Source organism: Alosa pseudoharengus, unplaced genomic scaffold, assembly GCF_046254945.1.
Source record: "Alosa pseudoharengus isolate Yale_2024_CS ecotype anadromous, Long Island Sound unplaced genomic scaffold, YU_APseudo_1.1 YU_APseudo_1.1_scf_20, whole genome shotgun sequence".
Taxonomy (NCBI): Eukaryota; Metazoa; Chordata; class Actinopteri; order Clupeiformes; family Clupeidae; genus Alosa; species Alosa pseudoharengus.
The window spans coordinates 3,340,049-3,361,573 of record NW_027468664.1 but is presented as its reverse complement, the minus strand read 5'-3'; the positions used below and the strand labels follow the sequence as shown (position 1 = coordinate 3,361,573).

The 21,525-nt window shown below is 40.4% G+C and overlaps 1 protein-coding gene across 1 annotated transcript in view; it reads left to right on the top strand.

The window, feature by feature from the left end:
* The window catches only part of LOC143136538 (cytidine monophosphate-N-acetylneuraminic acid hydroxylase-like), a 94,638-nt gene extending 86,599 nt beyond the window's left edge, over positions 1-8,039 (top strand). The window contains exons 16-17 of the mRNA XM_076297254.1: positions 5,941-6,056; positions 7,383-8,039. Coding sequence (XP_076153369.1) covers positions 5,941-6,056; positions 7,383-7,497 — 231 coding nt within the window. The 3' untranslated portion in view covers positions 7,498-8,039. The remainder of the gene's footprint in view (positions 1-5,940; positions 6,057-7,382) is intronic.
* The last annotated feature ends 13,486 nt before the right edge of the window (positions 8,040-21,525 follow it).

The window sequence follows — 21,525 nt, the reverse complement described above, 5'->3', positions numbered from 1 at the left end:
AAGTTAATTACATATTATTATTTAACTAATTGTTATTCAACTGTGCTTCTGCCTATCCCAATATGAACCACTGCCCATAGGACCCTTACAATAAAGTTTAAAACTATTAACTTGTGCCAAATAGATATTTTAGTAACAATTAACAAATATTAACAAAGGGTTAGGTAATTCACCCTTCGCTAACTCCCGCCCTCCTTAGTTACTGTTGCTATGCCTGACAAGCTTTAGCACCCTGCACGTCTATTACATAGGGGGAGAACCGGGACTTTTAAATGAAATGTAATTTACAAAGACATCGTACCACACTGAAAGCTAATATTTTGTCACTAGCAACCTACATCTGTCCTCTGTCAAATACAGTTGGAATTTCATCTCTGAACAAAACCGTTCATGAGTTATTTAAGCAGAAGTCGAATGTGCGTTTTGTTTCATTCGACTCTCCTGGCCAGAATGAATGGAACAGGCATGGTGGACAAAAAAAACATACAATTTAAGCTATGTACTTCCCACAACTTCAATATTTGACAACATATCATGAATGGTACTTCAAATAGGTGTTATTTTAAATAGATTGCTGATGGGCTATACATCTTGGTGAACGTCTGTTAACAACTTCTTGCCGTTATCGTGAAGCGTGTATCTTGCGGTTATGGAAATATCATGCAATATGCCATTTTCTATAGTTAGAACATATGTGTTCCTAATTATATCATGTTTCTATAGTGTAACATGTTATTTCACTGTGTCTTTACGTCGGTTAGGGCACCACACATCCAAAAAAGTGCCCCAGACTTGATTTCAGACAGATCAGGGACGTGTGCAGCATTAAAGCTTCATAGTTGTGTCTGAAACAGTTGAGCTTTACACAGAAGGCTTTCATGTGCGCATACAGGTGTGGCACCAGCTGCTCTTTGCCTTGTAAGTTCTTGTTCAGTGTTGAGATGATGAGTAAAAATGCCAGGTCTGCCAGCCACAGAGGGTCACTCTGTTCATGAAGAGGTCGGCCCTTCTCTTTCAAAAGCTGGGGTGCGTTTCCCAAAACCATAGTTGCTAACTAAGTTATGAGTTACTAGCTAACTAAGTTAGCAACTTTGTTGGTTGCAATACAATTTCCCATTGCCAACCAAGTTGCTAACTTAGTTAGCAACTATGGTTTTGGGAAACAGGCCCCAGGTCGATTTCTGATCTCAGCGAATAAAACTGCTGCAGTACATAGCCTGGCTGAGCCCGCGCACCTCAGAGTGGTAGAGTACATCCCCCAGGGCTGCCAACTTTTCAAAAAACCTTGGAGTGAGATTTGGTGGGGCCAACCAAAATTTTGCTGCATACATTTTTGTTTGGCTCATTCAGCATTATACCGTACAGTAAAAAAAACGCACATCAGTGGTTCTCAGGTGTAGGGACCAGGCATGGACGGATTATGAGCTTTCGGGCCCTTGGGCCCAGATGTATTAAGGGCTCCCCACTAATTGTCGTATATGTGGAAGGGGGGTTTTTTTTTAATTAGTTTAATGTGATTTCCTGTATTCTGGTGCATTTTGGGGATGGGCAATACTAAATTCAATCAGATTCATAGCCTACATCCTGATGTGTTGATATTGAGGCAATGATTCCATGCAAAGGCTTGGGCTTCAGGGCCCCCTGACACCTTGGGCCCCTGGGTCTGGGCCCGGAAGGCCCGTGCAGTAATCCATCCCTGGGACCAGGGTCCCAGAGTTATATGAACATTGGTATCAAAGGGATCTAGCCTACTACTAGGACCATGGGCGTCGGAGGCATTTTCGGAAATTTTTTTTTGGACTAGATGCAATTTCCTGAATTCTGGTACATTTTAACAGGTTATTTAGATACTTCTATATAACAAAATAAAGCCAGCCTACGAAATTAATAAAAAGTAAATCATGCATAATTTAAAAATAACTCAATAGGCTACTTGGCTACGCAATAAGGTTTCCATTACAGCACCGCGGATGGTTTGTTTGAAATCCCGACACATGGAACGTAATAGTGATCATCAAATACCTCCCCAGATTTCAGTGCCCATCAGTCCCAACATTTAACAATATAATCAAACAGTCCAAAAGTAAATTAAATATCAAACTAAACCGAAAATGTCATGCTTAGTATGCCGCTCCAAGAAACGCATGTCTCAAAATAAAACTTGCATAAGAAATAAAGGGCTGTCTCGAATACAATCCTGCCCCTAAAGGCCTGTACTTTGTCTTAAGACCCCGGCCATAATTTGAGGATTTACAGTATCTAAGTAGACAAACTGGCTTCAGATATCCAACAGAGTGAATAGAGATTGTGCAGTCTTAGCTGTGGTTAGTGACGTGATGCTGTTAATGGGGAGTTTTACATACCCTAGTGTAAACCTATAGGTTATTATTTATTTGGCATACCTATAAGGCTTTTTACCTTATCAAAAGTGAGGGGAACGACTGATGTCTTCAACACTGCGGGGGATTTGGCGCTTGTCACTGTGTGTGTGACAGAAGCGGAATGGGAGAATGCGTGTAACAAAAAAAAAAAGTTTATGAGCGATTTACGCGAAAATGGGAGAATCCAATGAAAATGACAATGAAGCACTAAACAGATGCTGAAAACAGCACTGGTATTTCACACGGCAAAAGTGGGGGTGGGGGGTCCAAACTAACAATTTTAAAGAGTGGGTGGGTGTTTTGTAAGAATTTAAGAAATGTTTGTATATTTTGCATCAATCAGATGCACTTTCAAAATAAATTCAGAGGTCAGACTTGCTTATTTTTATGGAAATATTTGTGCTGTAGCCTAAGCTATTTTGCACTTCAGAATTATAACCATGCACACACAGGTGGAATAGTTATGGTGATATTGCAATAAGTTCACAACCACAAAAACATATGCTACATTTCACAGTTCAGAAATGTGTGTACATTTCAGCACTCCATGAAATTATGCAGAAGTGGTCACCTGTGTTATTCAGCTAGTTTATTTAAGATAATATATTGGTCATTGTAATGGCCATAGCCTATAGCTTACATGCTATTCCTTTTTCAGGATGTACCCATATCTGCATGATGTGAATGTTTGCATATGGCTTATGTCAGGCTTTATATCAATATTTGTGTCTCGTTATTTTATTTTCTTCATATTTTTGCATTAATGTCACTAGGAAGCATGCCAATATAAATATATTAATTTATCTGTAATGGGATTGGCTGGAACCTGACAATATAAGAACCATGATAGTGGGATAATCTATGGCTGAGCAATTTACAAAAATGTATGTAGGCCTACTGACAAACAGTTAACATTAGAATACATTATAATTTCGCCCCAATGAGGCTATGTAGAAATGTGTTGCAATTTCAAAACCGGATTACTCAGGAACCACTTATTGCACAGAGGCATGCTTTATATCCTCGTATTCGGTAGGTTTGCTGTTTATTGTGAAATAGGGTTTTCCACGTGTTGTGTGAAGGGTTAGTGAAATATTAAACCGAGAGTAATGGGTAAATGCAAATATGATTAGCCTAAATTGCACGTCGGTTCAATGTTAATTCTCTCGCGAACCATTTATCACAGCAACTTGGCGCTAATATCATTGGAAAGCTTAGATTCCGCACGTTCACATGATGTGTGATATCATATGTATAGGTTTAGTTTAGTTGAACCTCATGTGCCAGGTATTTGACCTACCAGGTTGACACTTCAGCGTGAAAAATACTCAATAATACTCAAAGCATACCGGGGAAATGGGGGGGGGGGGGGATGCGCCTGGGATGGCTTCTGAAGTAGCATCGCAAATGAGAGAAAATTTAGAAAATTCCACAGACAGGGGGTGCTCTTGAACCCTCTCACCGTCTCTGAAAGCATAACCGTGGCTCAACAGGTAGATCTATAGATAGGCTAAACTCATTTTTCAGGCATCTGACCGACCGGGTTGACACTTCAGCGTGAGAAATCGGGGGTGTGGCGTGTGACCGTGTGAAATTAATCAAATGCGTGTGTCTCACGGCCAATGCGTGAGAGTTGGCACCTATGGTGACATCCCCGTATTCAGCATCAATGTCAGAAAGGAAAGCTTGAAATTCTCTGTGGTACAGTCCTCTAGCTCGAATTATCTAGTGCACCCTAACAGCCTCACCTCCACTCTCTGTTACCTTGGCGCACCCTAACAGCCTCACCACCTCCACTCTCTGTTACCTTGGCGCACACCATCGATGCCATTCCTTTGCGATCGCCCGGCATGGCCGGAGCTCCATCGTTGTTACTCCACAGAGCTTGTCCCATTTAAGCCCCATCTTTTCAACTGCCTCACACAGCTTCAAAAATATCTTGTTGTGCCTTTCATATCAAGCAGCTCCTCCGCAAAAATGATCATCTACTCCTCGCAAAAAAATTAACAGTTGCGCGGTGTCTATAGCATCTATAGCACTATAGCATGTCTATAGTAACAGCTCTCATCGCATGCTATCGAGTAAAAATCAAAAGCACAAGCACAAGTCTCTCAGCTGAAGTTTCAAGTTAGCTGACCCGTCCTCGATTCTCCGCACCACTGTATTTCTGGATAAGCTCACGTTGTTGAAATCCTGCACTTTCTCCGGGCACATTATTTCTGTGACTTTGATGAGGCACTGCTTTATGAAATCACCATCTGAGAACGGTTTGCCAACATGTTCATTGCAAATCAGACAGACACACTTTCTGTTGATTTCTTTGAAAAAATATTAATTTTCCCACCATGTTTGAAATCTTCTACATTCACTTGCTATTTTTCATTTCTTGGGTGCTGCCATTTCTGGTGACTCGCTTTAAAAGTTTTTCTTTGTTTAATTTTGTTTAGTAGCGGTAACGGTTGAGAAGCACTGTTTTCATGGCTGGCTCCATCTAGTGTTGAAACTGGGAAGTGCAACAGAGTTGAGCTGAAGCTTCTTGTGTGGGCCATATTTATATTTTCAGAATTTGCTGTGGGCCATTACTAAAAACTGGACCGCGGCCGTAGTTTGGACACCCCTGGTCTAGATGAAAAGGCATTAAATGTCGCATCAAATTCAAGGCTCTAACGCTTGCCTACAAAGTAGTCTCCGGCTCTGCTCCCACCTACTTGAATGCCCTCATACAGACATACGCTACCTCCAGACCTTTGAGCTCCTCAGACAAACGACGTCTAGCTCTACCTACGGTATGCTCAGGCCAATCCAAACTTTTCTCATCTGTTGTTCCTCGTTGGTGGAACACACTGCCAGTTCCTACAAGGGCAGGGACATCCCTTTCCATTTTCAAAAAACTCCTGAAGACCCAGCTCTTTAGAGAACATCTCCTCTCATAGCACCACTTACAACAAGTCTTGTAGATCCTAGCACTTACCACCCGTCTTGAACTGACACTAAACTGTTTAAAAACAGCACTCACTGATGCACTTATTCTTACTGTACTCTACCGTTTTTAAATTGTCCTAAATTGTTGAGAGAATTTCTTTAAAACGTAAACTGTTCACCATGTTGTTAGTCGCTTTGGTTAAAAATGTGTCAGCCAAATGTAATGTAATTTAATGGAATGTAATGTAAATGACTACCGCAAAAGATTAGAGACAAACAACAAAGGCTTGTTTTAGTCTAGGCTACTGTATGTCCTCAAGAATGTGACCAGGGATAAACACAATACGTCTTGTATTTGGAAGTGACCTGCAAAGTCTTGAGATGTTTTGTTTTTGTTTTGTGACCTGCAAAATCTTGAGATGTTTAGTTTATTGTTTTTTTGTTTTGTGACCTGTAAAAGTATGCAAGCCATGTAGACCTGTCACCTTATAGTATTTGGATCTTGTTTTCCTTACGGTTGCTTGCTTTTCGGATAAAAAAAAAGCTTTTCAATGTGTCTGTGTGTGTGTGTGTGTGGTGTGTGTGTGTGTGTGTGTGTGTGTGTGTGTGTGTGTGTGTGTTGTGTTGGGTGTGTAAGATGAAGAACAGGGTGGGAGTGATGAGGCACGTGGTGAAAAATGGTCTGTTGTGGGATGGTCTTTACATCGGCTTCCAGAACCGACTCAGCAGAGATCCCGATGTTTATCACCACAGGTGAGACATGGGAACACACACACACACACACATAAATACACACACACACACACATAAATACACACACACACACACACACATAAATACACACACACACACACATAAATACACACACACACAATAAGCCCCCTACATAGTCGTCATTTCCGACCTGTAGCGTGACAATGTGACGTCACGGGAGCGCACGGAAACATTTATACTTGTATACCTACTTTACACAGTAGAAGAAGCAGTCAGTAACATTGGCGTCAGTAGCATTGGCAGTAAAAGCTAGCCTCTGTATTGATAGGATACTTCAAACTTTGGTTGCTGCTATTCACACTAACATCATTACCATCAAGGTGTATGCAGATAGATTGATAGATAGATAGATAGATAGATGGATGGATGGATAGATAGATAGATACTTTATTCATCCCCAGGGATATTTTAATAATTTAAACATTTTAGCTTAGTGGAAAGAGATTTTGTTCAGGTCGTAGCAGATCTTTGATTTTTGGTTGAAAATAAATCTTTGGTTGAAAATAAATCTTTTATGTTCTTTCCTCGTAATTCTACGTGTTGCGACTCTCGCTGGTAACTGTGTTAACTTATCCAGCAAACTATTAAAGACAAAACAGACCTCCGAACTGCAACTCTCGCTTGCCCTCGAACTAGTCCATCTTCTGGTTTCCACTTTGTCGTGCTCAGCTGAAAAAAATAGAGTGGTGCGGGACCGTGCGTGACCTGGCCAAAATCCTGCCAGCGAGATCTACGTCATTTTGACCTCACATTGTCACGCTACCGGTCGGGAACGTCAAGTATGTAATAAGTATAAGAATATAAGTATATATACTCTTTTGATCCCGTGAGGGAAATTTGGTCTCTGCATTTATCCCAATCCGTGAATTAGGGAAACACACTCAGCACACAGTGAACACACAGTGAGGTGAAGCACACACTAATCCCGGCGCAGTGAGCTGCCTGCTACAACAGCGGCACTCGGGGAGCAGTGAGGGGTTAGGTGCCTTGCTCAAGGGCACTTAAGCCGTGCCTACTGGTTCGAACCGGCAACCCCCCGCTTACTACGCCTAATACGCTTTAGGCAGACATACATACACATACACTCAGGCAGACATACAGTACACACACTATCACACACACACACACACACACAAAACAAGGTATATGCACTTACACGCACACACACATATATACTGTATACACACACACACACACACATACATAAATTATTTACACACACATAAGCACACAGACACATTGTGAAATGCTATTCTAATGAAATTGTTATATTGTGTGTGTTGGGTGTCATTCCATCTTCTGTAGATTTTGGAACCACTTCCAGGCATGCCTGCCTACCTCCAGTCCTGATTGGGCCTCCTTCCTTCAACAGCCACTGGATGCAAACGATCCTGAGGGTTCCATGTGTGTGATGTCATGACAACCTCTGGGATTGCTTCCTGACAACCCCCAACAGAGTTCAAGCAGAGTAGACACATAAGTTCAAATCACAAAGGAAGAAACATCAGCCACCTCAAAGGCTCAGAGCCTCATCCTTCTATTCGGTTGTTAAGGCGAGACACTACAGGTGAATAGGGTAAAACATTTAACTAGCAGATATTACTATGAAACTTCCCCAGTTGATTACTTACATTAATATAAGAAAGAAATGTATTACAAGTTTTCTGTAATTTAATGTTTAAATGTGCAAATTAGATATTATCTAATTAAATGTGCACCAATTTGCATACATTTTAAAACACAAAATCTGAGCTTTGGATAGAGCCAGGTTCAAAATGATTATTTCATTGCGTTCACAATATTAGTTCACATATTTAATTCTGGGTAATACTAAAGTGCATGTGCACGCAGTCACTGTATTGTATAATTCTATTCCATTCTAATCAATCTATCATTAGCACCTATGTTACCTCTACAGACCGTAGTCTCGTTCTTAATCTTCTAATGTATCTCAAATATGATGACGGGCAATGCACATAGGTCTGTGTATCATTCGTTCATTTGATATTCAATTGAAAAAAACAAAAAAAATAATAGTTCATTATTTGTTTATGAATGTCATACCAACCAACAAATAACGCATTGTTTTTCAGACTTTTGATTTCATGGTCAGATCAAAAGTAGAACGTTTAAAAAATGGCCTCAGGACCAAAACTGATTTTGATATTTATTTTTTCCGATTGTTGTGACCCGGAAATTATTTATTGACTTCCATTGCCAGCTGCTGCTTCGGTTTTGCAGTGTTAAATCAGACTAGGCCTACCAGTCCGATTATAACTTTACCACACACAATTTAATCTAAAGCAGGGCCGTAGTCACCATAGACTTTGGGGGGGACGTGTCCCCCCCAATATTCAGATGTGACCAAAATGTCCCCCCCAATATTCGGACATACAAAAAAATAAAGAAAAAAACGCTATAGGCTACTACAGGAAACCAACAAGTCCCGTCATCTGAAATGCAATCAAACGTAAATAACACACAAATTAGTGACCTATTCATGGTTTCAGAGAGTACACTGTGAGTGGTTTGTCCTGGAGGTTTTGCGTTTATCGTTTGAGGCGTGCGCTATCAAAAGCTTTCTGCACCCTACTGCGGTGCGGGCTGTCAATAATATCGCAAAAGATACCGGTACAATTCTCACAAAACTTGTTGGAAAGGTGTAGCACTGTCTAAGGAAACCCCATTCATTTTTGAAGCTGATCAGACTCAAAGGTAACTTTGAAGCATTTTCCATATTGTAGCCTATTTTCTCGCAATGATAGCGAAAGTGAAACGTAGTGTCCTTTTATTTGAATTTGTGCGTGCCTGTGTCATTCATTTCTTTCACATGTCTTACAACATAAATAATGCATTCATATGCTAGTAGTAATGTCAGAAATGAACCGGTTTATAAGCCTCTTAGAAATGGCTGTTGCATCTTGCATGTTACATTTAGATGCGCACACAATCGCGCATCCATGCAGGCAAAACGTAGCACTCAAATGTGGCGACGGCACAAGTTGAAAAAACTTTTACAATGGCGGTGATAGCCTACAGTTCATGTAAATCTCAGACCTTTACCAAAGAAAGGAATTTCCACCTCCATTCACCAAATAAAGGCTGTGTTTCTACATTTTAACACAAAACGTAATTTCTGTCAGAAACCAGCCTATAATGCATAGGGTAACTTGAGGTGAGTCAGACAGAAGAGGGACCTGTCTTAGTAGCCTATATTGAATCCCATCCCTTTCAAACAACCTTAAAATTGTGTGATTAGCCTCCAGAATAATAAAATCAAAATAAAAAATATGATTGGGCTAGGTCCAAACAAATGAGTAAGCATTCAGTGTAATATAGAGGTTATCAAAGATACTCTAGTTTGTATTTTCTTTTAAAATATACATTTTGGAGACAAATGGATCATACCACAGGTCTATGTCCAGGGATCGATTATTGAATGGATCTACGGGGCCCAAGAGCTCAGGGGGCCCTGAAGCCTAAGACTGTGTGAAGTTGCTTCTCTGCCCTTCTCTTCTATTTCCACAAAACTCACAAGTCGTCATAATATAAAGGGTCATTTTTTTTTAAAAGTCTTCCGGGGAAGTATGCCCCCGGGCCCCCCTATCTTAACAGGGGAGGTTTTTCTTGCATCTATATGCCCAGGGGTTCATAATCCATCCGTGCCTATGTCCGTCAAAAGTTTGGTATAACCTAATTGACTGACTTAACTAATGACTTGTTTGTGATTTTAATAATATTTTTGCATGGAAGGAAATGTATTAAAATTCTGTTATTGAAATTCACACCGCACCACAGATTTGGTCCCCCCCAATGTTGACATCATGGCTACGGCCTTGATCTAAAGACCTATATTTAAATGACCACTCGGACAGAGCAACAGAATCTCTTTTTTCCCCCTCAGTCGACAGTCCAAAGAAATAGGTTTTTCTACTTGTAGGCCAATGCTCGATTCAGTATAGCGTAGCCAGAAATGTTTAAATGGGTGGGCACAGAAAAAAACGGGTGGGCAAAGCCAATTTGATTGAACATAAGAGAAGCCTAGATGAGTTACACCATAGGCCTACAAACATTAATCAGCATGTTATATTTATGACATAGTGGAATTTATTGAACGCATTTGATCACAGCTGACAAATTAGGCAGAAACATTTTAAACTGGAGCAAAACAATGCATGAATGTAGCTTCGGCGAGTCACATGAAACACAATTGAGACAATAGATTGACCATATTGTACAACTGCAAAGCCTTATCATAAGCATGTTACATTTATGACATGAAAAGAAGAACTTATTGAACAAAAATGACAAATTACGCAGTCAGCTAAACATTTTCAGCTTGCGCAAAACTGCATGAACCCAGCATCGGTGCGTCGCATAACTTAAAACACAAATTGAAGCAACAGCTTGACCATTGGACAATCCTACTGCAAAGCCTTTCTTTCCATAGGCATGTAACATTTATGACATAAAAGTGGAATATGAACGCATTTCATCACACCTGACAATTAAACGCAGCTGCCGCCTGTTCGCTATTTGACTGATTCTTGAGCTCTCAGAGCAGTTGACTTGCGCGTCTTTTTTAGATGGTGAACTTAAAGGAACCGTATGTAAGATTGTGGCCAAAACTGGTAATGCAATCACTTTCAAAATACTGTAGAGCGGTGTATCCCCTCCCCCTCCCCCTCCCTCCTGACTGGCAGAGCTGGCAACCCGGATGCTGAAACGCTACTGACTTCGTGATTAGTAGATCGGTGGAGGGTGGTGCATCAGGCCAAACATAACACTACAACATCAACATCAGTTGACAAACTGGCCGGACTACTGTTGTCAGTGATATAAGTATTTGAAATGAACATGATTTCTTAATGTCTAGTGACATATCAGGCCCATTTTATGATTAATTGAAATACATTTCTTACTTACGGTTCCTTTAAACAAAGGAAAGCCCTTTAATTGGATGGGCAAGACAGACGAGTAGATGGCCTAGGCCTGCCTGTGGCTACGCCTATGGATCGATTTGAATTATTTGCTCTGTGAATGAAGTTGCAGCCCAATTTCCTTTGATCAATGTGCTTGTTGAACGATGTGTGTCCCTAGTTTCCCCGCCATAGCTACCTCTTGTCTCTGGGGAATCTCACCAGAAGTTAGGCTACTGCAGCTGGCTGCCTTCCAATGACGTTGTCGACAACTGATGATCTGAGCTGATAGATCTAACATCTAGGCTACTTCCGTAACATGGGCTGATACTACATAGGCCAGTCATTACTTCTATAGGCCTAATTATGGGGCAATGCTTTGGGCGAACGCGATGTTCATAACTGAAACAGGCATTAGAAGGGAGATGATTTTCTGACAACAACAAAACCGAGTTTGCCATCATTGCACAAGTCGCCCAATTTCTCGCTAGTTGTTAGACAATATTTTCTGTCGCTAGGGATGGCCAAAATTAGTCGCTAAATCTAGCAACAAAGTAACTAAATTGGCAACACTGAGCACTGACAGGTCTAGACCAAGAAAGTGACTTCGGATAGACTTCCAGGTCACAGAAATCGAAACAAAGAAATATAAAAATCAGTTTCGGCCCTGACGCTGTTTTGGAAAACAATGCGTTATTTGTTTGTTTGTTTCACATTCATAAACAAATAATGATTTATTTGTTTATGAATGTTACTTTTTTTTTATCAATTGAATATCAAATGAACGAATGATACACGGACCCTTTACCCTTTTTAATGTTTATTTTTGGGAGCTTTTGACTTTAATTGCAGTAAAAAATTTAGTTTTTTGGTTTGAAAATAAACATTTGACCCTTTTTAATGTTTATATTTGGGAGCTTTTGACTGTAATTGCAATACAAATGTTTAGTGTTTGTTATGTTTTAGTCATTTTACACTGGTTTTTGGGGACTTTTGTCTGATTGTGATAGGACAGTAGATATTGTCTGGAAATGAGTAGGAGGAAGACATGGGGATGTGAGTTGGGTGGAGAAATGACTGCAGCTCAGAATTGAACCTGCATGGGTCTCCATGGACTGCAGCTCAGAATTGAACCTGCATGGGTCTCCATGGACACTTTCCCACACATGTGGTATGGATGCTGTGGCTTGGGCCACGTCACCCCCTTTATACTTGAACTTTATAAAAATGGACAGATGGGAAATCTGGCTTCAGAAAGTAATGTATTGGTTCTACCTGTGCATCTAAAACTGGTGATTTCACTAATCAGCTTATCTACCTGGATGAATAATTTAACTACTAAAAATCAGTATGGTTTTTGCTGCATGGAACGTACCAGAACAAATATGTGGGAGAACTTTTCTTTTCTGAACCAGGATTCTCATGAACAGATGATAAAATGTTTATCTTGAGTTGATTATGTAGCTGGCACAAAATAAATGAAGAACTTATTTTAAATACCAGGGTATTTTTGTTATCTATTTATGTTAATTTCTGGTCTTAACTGGTTCTTGGTCATTTGTGTTTGTTTAATTATTGTTATAACCTTTCATTCAAGGCTGAGGTTCCTCCTACATGATGAATTTGGTTTCTGGAATTTTGTTTTACTTTGGTTAACATTGCAGAGGAGAGGGTGTACAGTCTCTGGACAGATTGTGTTTTATTCTGTATTATTATTGTATTTTCCCAGACTTATTTGTTCTCTATTTATGGCTTTCCGCCATTCTTTGTTTCCTGCGTCCATTTCCTTTTGAATGTAATTCCATGTGAGTGCTCAGGGCATTGCTGTAAAAGATATGTCCATTCTCCTGAATAAACAATGAAGTGGATTAATCATAAAGTCTACTGCCTGCAATGTGATCACGTTCTTACAGTATATTATATTATTCATTTTTTATTCTAATATATATTATGTTATAATCAGTATTTTATCATTTATTGGGCAATAGTTACAAATGCGGTCCCATTCCTGCCAATAGCATTTGGAACCCTTTCAGCCTTTAGAACGCAATCACTTCAGGGCTTATGCCGCATTCCAGACAGTTGGGAAGTCCGATGTATCCCACTTGGAGCTCACAAGGTCCGACCTCAAAGTGTTCCAGGTGAACAACGTCGGAGATAAACAAAAGACATGGCTGACCGTGAGAAGTTGCTTTTTTTTTTTTAAATGCCATTTGACTGTCAGTAGTCCAGCCTCTTTGCTTATATAAACAAATCAGAGACGGAAAAACATTGTACGAGGTAACACACCCCATAATACTTTGAACACAGCCTTCTTTTTGCCCCGACCTGGCGAGTAGGACTAGGATTGCAAAAGAGTGGAACATTTCTGGTAAATTTTTGGAAACTTTCCATGGGAAGTTAAGCTGGGGGAATTTTGGAAATATTCCAAATTGGAAACTTTCATGGAATTAAAAGAAATTATGGAAATTTTTACGAGAATTAACTGGGAATTTTTGGTAATTCATACAAACTGTTTCATATAAAAACATTAACATTTTGTTTCGTAATAAGCAATATGATTTGCATGTTCGTATTTTCTTTTAGCTTAGCATACAAAGCTAGCTAGCATGCTAGCGGGAATCCCATTCTCTGCCTATGGTTTACTAGCGTGTTAAGCTAGCAACACTGAAACCACTGAACTGCCCAAGATACTCCACGCCACTCAACAACAAAATCCAGTTGGTTGGAACATTGACTGACTATCACTTTGTCCAGTCAGAATCCCAGAAAGTGGTAAAACAAATAAAAAAAATTTTAAAAAATAATGACACAACACTCCAAACCTCATAGAGTATGATTATAATGACCGCCGCGCAGCAAAGAAGATGGAACAGAAGCTGCAGGAGAACAACATGAAGGAGGTGTGGGACCGTATGAAGACCATCACTGGCCTTAAGGAGAGCAGCAGCTCTGTGGAGGGAGATCTGGACAGGCCGAACCAGCTGAACCACTTCTACAACAGGTTTGACTGCCCAGCTCCAGCTCCAATGGAAGTGGTCTGTTCACCACCCCCTGCTAACTCAGACACTGCTCTTGCTTGCTTGCCTGCCCAACCCCCACCTCCGCCCTCACTCTCAGTGCAACACTCACCCCCATCATCACAGGCTATCGCACCCATCCCCCACATGGTGACAATGGCTTCAGTTAACAGCCATCAGTCTCCAGCCAATGTGACAATGGCTTCAGTCAACAGCCATCAGCCTCCAGCCACCCAACAACCCCCTCAGACGCACCACCCCCTCCTCCCCCCCTTCATCACGGCAGATCAGGTCAATGGAAGCTGAAGAAACTCCGACCTAGGATGGCAGCCGGGCCGGACAGACCATGTCCAAGGCTGCTCATGGTCTGTGCAGCTGAACTGAGGGAGCCACTGAAGCACATCTTCAACCTGAGTCTCCGTCTTGGACAAGTACCAACACTGTGGAAGACATCATGTCTCACCCCCGTCCCTAACAAGCCACACCCTAGTGAGCTTGATGACTACAGGCCTGTCGCTCTAACATCACGTGATGAAGACACTGGAGCGACTGGTCCTGCGCATACTCAGACCCCAGGTACGCCATGCACTAGACCCGCTACAGTTTGCATACCAGGAGAAAGTGGGCGTGGATGATGCCATCTCTTATCTCCTACACAGGACACATCCTCACCTAGACAAGGGGAAAAGTGCTGTGAGAATCATGTTCTTTGATTTCTCAAGTGCTTTTAATACCATCCAACCCCTCAGACTGGGAGACAAGCTCTTGCAGATGGGTGTGGACGCTCACCTGGTATCCTGGATTACAGATTACCTGACCGAGCGGCCACAGTTCGTAGACTGAAGAGCTGTCTCTCTGACACTGTGATCAGCAGCACCGGAGCGCCACAGGGAACTGTGCTCTCTCCAGTCCTGTTTACCCTGTACACATCTGACTTCTGTTACAACACCGAGTCAAGCCACATGCAGAAGTTCTCTGATGATACTGCAGTTGTGGGGTGTATCAGGGACGAGCAAGAGGAGGAGTACAGGAGCCTGGTGGAGGACTTTGTGCAATGGTGCAAACTCAACCACCTTCAACTCAACACTTCAAAGACTAAGGAGATGGTGGTGGATTTCCGCAGGTCAAAGCCCGCTCTGCTACCAGACTCCATTGATGGGGTCAATGTGGAGGTGGTAAACACCTACAAGTATCTGGGCTTACAACTGGACATAAAAAATCGACTGGTCAGCCAATACTGAAGCACTCTACAAGAAAGGGCGGAGCAGGCTGTACTTCCTGAGGAGGCTGCGGTACTTCAGTACTTCAATGTCTGCTCCTCAGGATGTTTTACCAGTCTGTTGTTGCCAGGGTTGGGTAGTAACGGATTACATGTAATCTGGATTACGTAATCAGATTACAAAAATCAAGTAACTATAATCAGCCCAGATTACAATAAAAAAATTGTGTAATCAGATTACAGTTACATTGTTGGGGATTACCTGATTACATTTTATTATGCAAGCAATGCAACTTTTTAATGATAGCCTATAGTTATCTTTTAATTCGACAAGCTTCGGGCTTGCCGGTTCGATCCCCGACCAGTAGAAAAAATGTGGGCGGGGGAAGTGGTTGAGCACTGCTCTCCCATGCCCACATCCACGGCTGAAGTGCCCTTGAGTAAGGCACCTAACCCCTCATTGATCCCCGAGCGCCGTTGTAGCAGACAGCTCACTGCTCCGGGTTGGTGTGTGCTTCACCTCACTGTGTGCTCATTGTGTGCTTCACCTCACTGTGTGTTCACTGTGTGCTTCACTAATTCGCGGATTGGGAGACCAAATTTCCCTCACGGGATCAAAAGAGTATCTATACTTACTTACTAACTTATTTACTATTGGGGCAGGTCTCTCGGCACACTGCCTGATCTTTTCCTCCTAATCTTAATGTAGCCTCTTGTTTTAGTGTTACCGTTTACTTTGAGAAAGTCACCAGGTCCCCCTGGTTGAAAAACATCCCAAAGGAATAATTTTCTCACCCCCACAATTGAAATGGACATGGTGTCATTCAATCTCAGGCCATGTCCCTGGGTCAAAAAAATCCAGCAAAAGCTAAATTAATTGTCCAGGTGTGCCCTTATAAAGGTTAAGCTGAGTTGTGCATGTTTGGAGAATAGTGATCCATGATCACATCCATGATGACTAAGTGATCAATTTTGGGATGGGGAAAATTTCAACCACCAAAATACCACCCCTAAAGTGGAGAATAGCTATAGAAATGTATTAGTTTTGGGTGTTTTTCAGACAATGGGACCTGGTGACCTCAAAGTAAATGGTAACACTAAAACAAGGGGCTACATTAAGATTTTTGGAAGAAAAGATCAGTTAATTCACACAGGAATGCTTTACTCAGAGCAAAGAGATTTCTTAGATGTAATGAAATAATAAACAGAAAAATAGAATGAGAATTCTTTCATCAATTCAGTGGTAGTGTCTTTTACTTAGGGGCATATTTATTGAAGTAATCTAAAAGTAATCCTAAAGTAATCAGATTACGTTACATGTTTTTGGTAATCCTGATTACGTTACTGATTACAAAAATTGCCATGTAATTTGTAGTCAGTACATTTCAAAGTAATCTGACCCAACCCTGGTTGTTGCCAGCGTCCTCTTCTATGCAGTGGTATGTTGGGGAGGAAGCACAAGGAAGAAGGATGTGGGGCGACTTGACAGGCTGGTAAGGAAAGCTGGCTCTGTAGTGGGAGCTGAACTGGAGTGCATCACTTCACTATCTGACAAAAGGACCCTGAACAAACTGATTGATTGATTGATTGATTGAAAATCTTTATTGACATGATGTATTTTGTACAAAGGATGATTCTTATATGAATAAATAAATAAATAAATCAATAAATAAATAAATAAAATTACTTTGTACAATTATCAGTCAAAAGGATAAACACAATAAAGTTACAGGGCTTATTTCCATTGTGGTCCTTAAAATGTGTGCATTTGGTGGTGTGTGTCAGTGTAGGCATATGGTGAAGACATATGTCTTAAAGTGAATGTAATTATGTTGGTGGTATGTGGAGGAATAAAACAAAAATAAATCAATGCAACATGGAGAGGACCAAACATCCCCAGACATACAACATAAAACAGAGAAGGAAGTACAATACATACAGTGCATGCAACTCTAATAACTATACTATTGTCTACTGCTCAGTACATACAGTGCATGTAACTCTAATAACCATACTACTGTCTACTGCTCAGTACATACAGTGCATGTACTTCTAATAACCATACTACTGTCTATTGCTCAGCCAGCTCTTTAGGGATGACTTAAAATTATCAGTATTGTCTGTTGACTTTAATGCTGCTGGTAACCCATTCTATTTGATGGCTGCTGAATACAGAAAAGAGCCCTTACTTATGCAGCTTTTAAATCTACATAGAACAAAGTCAGTGGTACTACCCCTTGTTGAGTAACTGTGAGCAGCATTTACCCAAGAAAAATAATTACAAAGATATGTAGGTACTTTATTTTTAATTATTCTATGTACCATACACATTTTTATATATGTTACTCTATCCTCTACTTCGAGCCACTTAAGGCTACTAAAATAAGCCGAGTTGAGGTGTGTGTATGGTAGTTTAAGAATAAGCCTCACTAATTTGTTTTGTGATGTCTGCAGCTTCTGTTTGAAAATCTTAGGAATGGTTGTGTACCATGAAGTGCAGGCATAATCAAAGTAGCTTGTCTATCTATTAATGTGGATACTCTAGCTAGAAATTTTATTTTCTGATTTACTTTAGACAGAACTTTTAGAGCCATGCACTCCCCAGATAATTTATTATCAAGTATGCAGCCTAAGTAAGTTACTGATTCCTTAGTTGTTATTTCAGAATCACCAACTACCACACTGAATCCAGGTGACTTCCTTAGCTTATCATTTGATCCAAATAGTATTCAGTTTAACCAAAATGAAGAGACAGTTTGTTTTCAGATAACCAAATGCTGACTTTCTGAAGTTCTGAACTAAGTAATTTCTCCACCTCTGTTTTATTGCGATGAGACACTAAAAGAGCTGAATCATCCGCGTAAAGAATCACATGCTGACTTCATGTCGTTTACTGTATGTACAGCAGAAAAAATAACGGACCTAGGATGCTTCCCTGGGGGACCCCACATGTAAGTGGAAGAGGAGTTGATATAGTACCACTCACATCTACCACTTGTTCCATATCCCCCAAATAAGACTGGATCCAATGTAGAGATGCAGAATTAAAACCCAAGGCTCTAAGTTTGACTAAAAGAATACAGTGGTTCACAGTGTCAGACGCTTTTTGGAGGTCCAACATTACCATGCCACAGTATTTCCCTTCATCCACTTGTTTTTTAATGTAATCTGTTAAGTAAAGTAAGCAAGTGTCTGTAGAATGAGATTTTCTAAATCCTGACTGGAATTCGTACAGAAGATTGTGTGATGATAAGTAGTTATCTATTTGCTCATGAACAACCGTTTCAATGACTTTGGACAGACAACATAAAATGAATACGGGACGATAGTTTCCATGATCTACTTTGCTTCCCTTTTTATATAAAGGAATTACTCCCGCCCTTTTGAACTGATCAACATCTTGGACAATGAGTGTCATCCACTCAACAGCACTATTGTAAAGCAGAAGATCAGCTGGAGACTTCGCTCACTGCCTTGCACAACAGACAGACTGAGGAAGTCATTTGTCCCCAGGGCCATTGAACTGTTCAATGCTTCACTTAAGGGAAGAGGAGAGATAGACTTCTCTGCATAGTCTGTCTGCCTCTTCACCCCCCCCCCCCCATGTTTGGATACTGTCTGTCCACTAGCCACTTTTACCACTGTCTTTCTGCCTCACTGTTTGCGTGCTATATTAGCACATATGCATAACCCCTCCCTCCATGCCACAGCCGAACTTAAAATAGTTATATATATATAGATATATATAGACTTTATTTCTGCATTGTTGCACTGTTGGACTTACTCATTTGCACTATCACCATGACCACTATCACCATTGCACTATCACCATGACACTCACTCAGACAGCACCTTACCTTACCTTACCTTACTATGCACCAAGAATCACAGGCTCAGTCCTTGCCTCAGTCATTTGTGCCTCTTGATTGATTAATCACCACTATGTGGATACTGTTTTTTAGAATTTATTTAAATTAAGTGTTAGTTAGTATAATTTGTATTTTAGTATATTTAGTATATTCTTTATCTTCTACTGTCCTTATTGCTTAGTTGTGTAGTAGTGTTTTTATATTATATACTTTAATTACTTTTTCTGCTGTTAGTAAATGTGTGTGTATTGTCTGTATGCTACTGAGACCTTGAATTTCCCCTGGGGATCAATAAAGTATCTATCTATCTAATAGCAGCTCTTTTCCATTTCAGTTTCGGAGTGGGGGTAGTGTTACTACCCGAACACAGAAAGTTGCTAGGTCCGTAATCACCTATAGAGGGCTGCTCAGACAATGGCAGAAGAGCCGCTCATCATATTATGAGGTTAGGTGCCATCAAAATGATTTTGGAAAAACTCCATCAAACAAAGCACAGGCAAACACAGGCAACACAGGCAAACACAGGGTGCCTTGAAGAGTTAGCTGCAGTTCATTATCTGACCACAGTTTTACATTTGTAATAGGGGGGCGCTGTGGAGCTCCTGACAGCAGAGATCACCAGGCCCATGACACGAGTGAGTAGCCGGGGTCACCATGGTGAACTGTCTGAGGCAGTGATATACTGACACAAATGTGATGCATTTGAATTTCTGTGTTTTGTTAGAATGGCCTCTAAATGGCACCAGGCGCTCATTCACCATGACCTCTGGGCCTGGGTTGTACATTAGTGGAGGACACTCCACTATAATCTATATAATCTATATAAACTGCCAGAATCTTACAGAAAAGGGATCTTACAAGTAGTTCATCTTGGCCTAATCCACATGTGGTGATTGTAGTCCTGGATCTGTATATGGGTAAGGAACAGAATGCTTGGACTGAGCCATACACTATTCCATCCAATCAACATGTTGCATAGTAGGGTGTAGGCCTAAGGGCCACTAAACTGCCAGACTCAAGGATTACACAGTAACCTATAGCCTATTTGACTTTGAATGTTAGTGTTTAGGATCTATCTGAAGATGCTCACTCTAGACAAGCCTTCTTATATGTACGCTTTTAGAAATGATCCCAGACATAATCAAGTATAGAAAGGCTCTGAAAAAGAGTAAGTGTGTAAACTGCAGTATCATTGAGCAAAACAGTTTATTTATCATCTATTCAGGGTTACATCACAGGTCCAGAAGTACTTCAAATGTCTAGGTTTTTGATAACAATTGCACATTTTGGCCTGTAGGGGGATCATACAACCATCTAAGGAATGTGTTCAGGCTGAGCCCTATAGAGAGATAGATATTATCTCAATATGGCTCTGCCCCTGGTAGATACACACAAAAAACACATCTGTCGTCCCATCAAATGTTAGCATGGAGATGGGAGGCTGTGAGCATTAAATATTATCTTGCTCACTACAGCTTGTTACACCAATAGGGAGACAATGCTACCTCTTCACTGCTAATAATCTTGATACAGTATACATACACGTGGATGTTTCAGTTGCCAAACTCATGAGTAAATTGGTTCTATGATTCACAGTCCAACAACAGTGCAATGGTAGGAATTTGTTACAAAATGATTAATATAGAACATTTGCTTAAAATGCATTGGTGCTAAATGTTAAGGAAAATGGCAGCAACGCAGAAATATTTTAAATTTGTTTTAAATGTGACACTAACTATTTAGCTAAAGTTTAATGCTATAAATACTATTTGCATAGAAAAACACAAAAGTACATTGACGAAAAGTCAGCGAACGTATCAGGAAATACAAAACCCTGTAGTCAGGAGGAATTCCAGCTGAACCACTGAAAAAAATAGTTATTTAGGTTTTACATTTTTGGTATCCTTAAGACATCTGTTCAACATGTCTGGATGATAACATTAAATTTAGGTGGTGGCAATTTTTTTATTGGCATATTTCCAAAATGGCTGCCAAAAGATTATATAAAATATGAATAGCATATCTCTGCATCTAATGGGTCAATTTTGATGGTTTTGCTATCAAATCAAAGGTTTTCTAGAAGTTCATTTTCTAAAGTGAATGAAAAGGTTAGGGTTAATATTGTAATGATCAGGTGATGGTAATTTCTGGCCCAACATGCAACAAAAAAAATCATTATCTCCAATGGTTTGTTATTCACTTGCTAACTAAAATTGAGAAATTGGTTGTAGTGTTGGTCAAGGTAATTTTACCATCTGGAACTAGCCTACACTATGGCTGCATTATTTGGGGAAAATATCTAATTGCGATTATTTTTCTGAGATTTTGAGAATCTGGATTGCGATTAGAGAGTTTTGATTTTTGAATGTCAATGAATTGATTGACTTCCATATTCCAAATGTCTCTTCAAGTTGTGCAACT